Source organism: Crocuta crocuta, unplaced genomic scaffold, assembly GCF_008692635.1.
Source record: "Crocuta crocuta isolate KB4526 unplaced genomic scaffold, BGI_CrCroc_1.0 scaffold64, whole genome shotgun sequence".
In the NCBI taxonomy this organism is placed as follows: domain Eukaryota; kingdom Metazoa; phylum Chordata; class Mammalia; order Carnivora; family Hyaenidae; genus Crocuta; species Crocuta crocuta.
Genome location: NW_027530640.1, coordinates 11743579 through 11747130, shown reverse-complemented (window position 1 = coordinate 11747130; position 3552 = coordinate 11743579). Strand labels below are relative to the sequence as shown.

General features: G+C 49.8%; 1 protein-coding gene across 1 annotated transcript; it reads right to left on the bottom strand.

Moving 5' to 3' along the window:
* Positions 1–503: 503 nt before the first annotated feature.
* SMIM33 (small integral membrane protein 33) lies at positions 504–2096 on the bottom strand. The gene is made up of 2 exons (XM_077768887.1): positions 2088–2096; positions 504–1097 (listed from the first exon to the last, which is right to left on the bottom strand). The coding sequence occupies exons 1-2, from the start codon at positions 2094–2096 to the stop codon at positions 708–710; spliced, it is 399 nt and encodes a 132-aa protein (XP_077625013.1). The 3' UTR covers positions 504–707.
* Positions 2097–3552: the final 1456 nt, after the last annotated feature.

The window sequence follows — 3552 nt, the reverse complement described above, 5'->3', positions numbered from 1 at the left end:
TAAATGAGAATCCCCCGAATCCCCCCATCCTATCCAGGGAAGGCAAGACCAAGTCTTGCCCCAACACAGTGGAGGGCATTCAAAAGCAATGTGAGGAGCCAGAATTGGTGCCTGGGGCTTTGTAAGGGCCTTGGAAGTTGCTGACAAACTAGACATGAACAGCCAAAGGGATGTCTTTCAATTAGTGAAGGGCAGCAGATTTTCCTTCACAGAGAAGGCAGACCCCTGGGTTCTTGGCCTTCGCTCTCCTTAGCTAGCCCTCACGGGACCTGGGGGCTTTGAGGGCAGGACCTCTACAGGGACGCTCTGATATCCCTGCACAGGGGTGGAGTGGGTGGTGGACTCTTTCAAGCTGGACTCACATTAACAACAAAAGCAAAGGAGAGTAGGGATGAGAGGAAGGAGTGAAGACTTGGTCAGGGATCTGATGGTCCTTGAAAAAGAGGGAGTAGCTTTGTAAAGGTGGCCTTTGGCACTGGGAATGCTCACAGTAGCATGTTTCCAGGCAAAGCCCTCAAATTTCTTTTATTTCTCCTGTCCACATCAGGGCTTCCTCAATAAATATTCTGCAGGGAGAACAGCGCCAGCTGAGTCCATGTGTGCCCTTCCGAAGCTCTGATGCCCAGGCCCCAATTTGCTTTTGCCCTAATTCTCTGTACTGCTGTTTGTTCTGAGCCAGCTCAGTCCAACTTTTCAAAGTCTTCATCCTACAGATATGTGACTTCATCACTGCTGAGCGTAGGCCCAGCCGGCACAGGGTAGGAGCCAGGGGCAGGAGGTTCCTGCTGGGCATCTTCATGACTGTCCCAGGGGTCCAGTACTTGCCAGTGGATGAGGTAGATGCCACCTTCTGGCTTTGGGGCTGGTGGCTCTGTGGGGAGAGTGGCGTGGCCCTGATGTAGTCGTGGCCCAAAGTGTACTGCCACCACAATACAGACTGCCAGCAGGACGAAGGCAGCAACGATAATGGTGAGCAGTGGCAGCCCATCTCCTCGAGGTGGTTCCCAGGCCCCACTCATCACCTCCGGGAGCTGCCTCTGGGGCTCCTGTCCTGCTGACTCGTTCACAGCTGGAGAAGGCCAGGGATGGCAGCCAGCCTGGTAGGGGAATGGCAGAGAGAGAGGGTGACATGGGCATGTACATATAGAAAAAGAGCAAGTTAGAGAGAGACAGACACCTGGAGGGAACTGAGAGAGAGAGACAGAGAGCCTTAGGGAGACAGAGAGGAATAGAGACAAAGAGATAGAGTGAAAACATACAGAGAAAGAGAAACATACGGATAAACACACATGTAGCAAGAGAGAGAACAAAAGAAAAAAGACAGATATGGAGGGGGGCAGAATACAGAGAGAAGGAGAAAAACACAAAGAGAAGAAGAGAAAGAAAAAGAGAGATAAAGAAAAGGATAGGAGTGAAATAACAGAGAGACAGAGACAGACAAAAAGAAAGAGATAGGGAGACAAAGTTGTTCAGAAAGGGATGGAGAGGGTTTTCATTACAGTCTGGCATATGCCAGCCTCTACCTCTTTTAGGATCCCAGCCAGAGGCTGAGGGTCATGTCTGTCTGTCTCCACTCTGCTAAGTAAGTGTTGAGTAAGGGTGGGATGGATTGCCGTGAAGGTAGCAAGCCTCCAAACTGTAAACACCAGACGTGGCTGATTAGGTCACCACAGGCTCAAAGATCCTTTTCTCCCTAGCCCCCCATTCCCCAGCTGGACCATCAGGGGTAGACCCACTGAGGTGGAGCCTCACACCTAAACTTGAGTCATCAGCCTGGCCCTCCCCAAGCAAAGGCAGTTTAGGTCCAGGGAAGGCTATCCAGAACACTCTCCCTTTAGTTTCTCAGTACTGTCTACTGCCACCCCATCCCAAACACTGTCCCTTTGGATGTAGAAAGCCCAATACCTACTCCCATTTAAAAGTCTAAGTCTCTCTGGGGCCCTGGGCCCAGAGCTCTCAGGGCAGGAGTGGGGGTGGGGGAAGGGTGGGATGGGGGGAGGGGAAGGGAAGCTCCAGTTGGTGAAAGGCTTGGGGCCCCTGCAGGGAGTCAGACAGCCTAGCAGGAGGTGGGTGAGCCAAGAGTCTACCTGGTGCATTGTCCGCCTGGTGCAAAGCTCCTTGGGGACTGGCAGCCAGCAGGACAAAGAAGAGCCTGCCACCCCAGCCTGGTCCCTACCCGGAGCTGCCACGTCTGTGGGGTTTACCAGGCACACACCCTCTGCACACACACCCTCAACGTCTCTCCCATGCTTTCACTTTCGTGAATATTAGGACTCCCTTGTTCCAGCAGTGAACTGTAATCAGACCTTGATCTTGGCACTTCCCTTCATGCCCCCTGCCAGCTTCAGGAGCCTGGGTCGGCCTGCCTACTCCTCCTCCACCAGATCCCAGACACCTTGCCAGCACCCCACCACTCCCCACCCTCCACCATGACATGCTGACTCCCCACCCCAATTGATTTCCTGAAGTCAGTGTTTCTTTGATTTAAAAAAAAAAAAATGCAGTATCTCAAACACACTGGAAATTGTAGACTATAATATACTAAATCTCTGCCCCAGCCACCAGATCTGTCCATCTCAATAGTCTGTTACGTTCATTTCAAAAAAATTAAAAAAAATTTTTTTTAATGGTTATTTATTCTTGAGAGACAGACAGAGAACAAGTCGGGGAGGAGCAGAGAGAGAGAGCGAGAGATTCCAAGGTGGGCTCCAGGTTCTGAGCTGTCAGCACAGAGCCCAACACAGGGCTCAAACCCATGAGCAGTGAGATCATGACCTGAGCTAAAGTTGGGTGCTTAACTGACTGAACCACCGAGGCACCCCTTAAAATTTTTTTTAAAACTAAAATATTACAAAAAACTAGAAGCCCCACTCCTTGACCTCTCCTTTCCTTCTTATCCCATGGATAACCATATTGTTGAATGTGATGTTAATCACTCCTGTGCAAGGCATTTTTTTCTCTTTGGGTTTTTTCTTCTTTGGTTTTTACAAATATGAATTCTATATGTCTCTTTGCATTTGTCTGAATGTAATTTCATTTGAGAATGTGTGTGCTTCCATGTGTTCAAGTCACAAAAAGTGCTCACCAGGGGCACCTGGCTGGCTCAGTTGGTAGAGCATGTGACTCTTGATCTCAGGGTTGTAAGTGGAAGCCCCACATTGGGTGTAGAGATTACTCAAAAATAAAATCTTAATTTTTTTTAAGTTTATTTATTTATTTTGAGAGAGCATGAGAAGGGGAAGGGCAGATAGAGAGATGGAGAGAGAGAGAATTCCAAGCAGGCTTCACACTGTCATTGGGGCTTGAACTCATGAACTGCAAGATCATGACCTGAGCCAAAACCAGTCATCTCTCATTCTGTTCCTTGATGTGCATGTACCACCCTCCATTCCAGTCTGGAGACCAGGACACCCCTGGGAACTCTCCTCACCCAGTGGCTTGATCTCAGGAGGCAAGATGTAGCCTCTTGATTCCTTGACTCTCAGCCAAGCTGTTCCACACTCTGACATTCAGGGACCCCACTCAGATCTCCAGGCTCACCTAAGCCCAGGT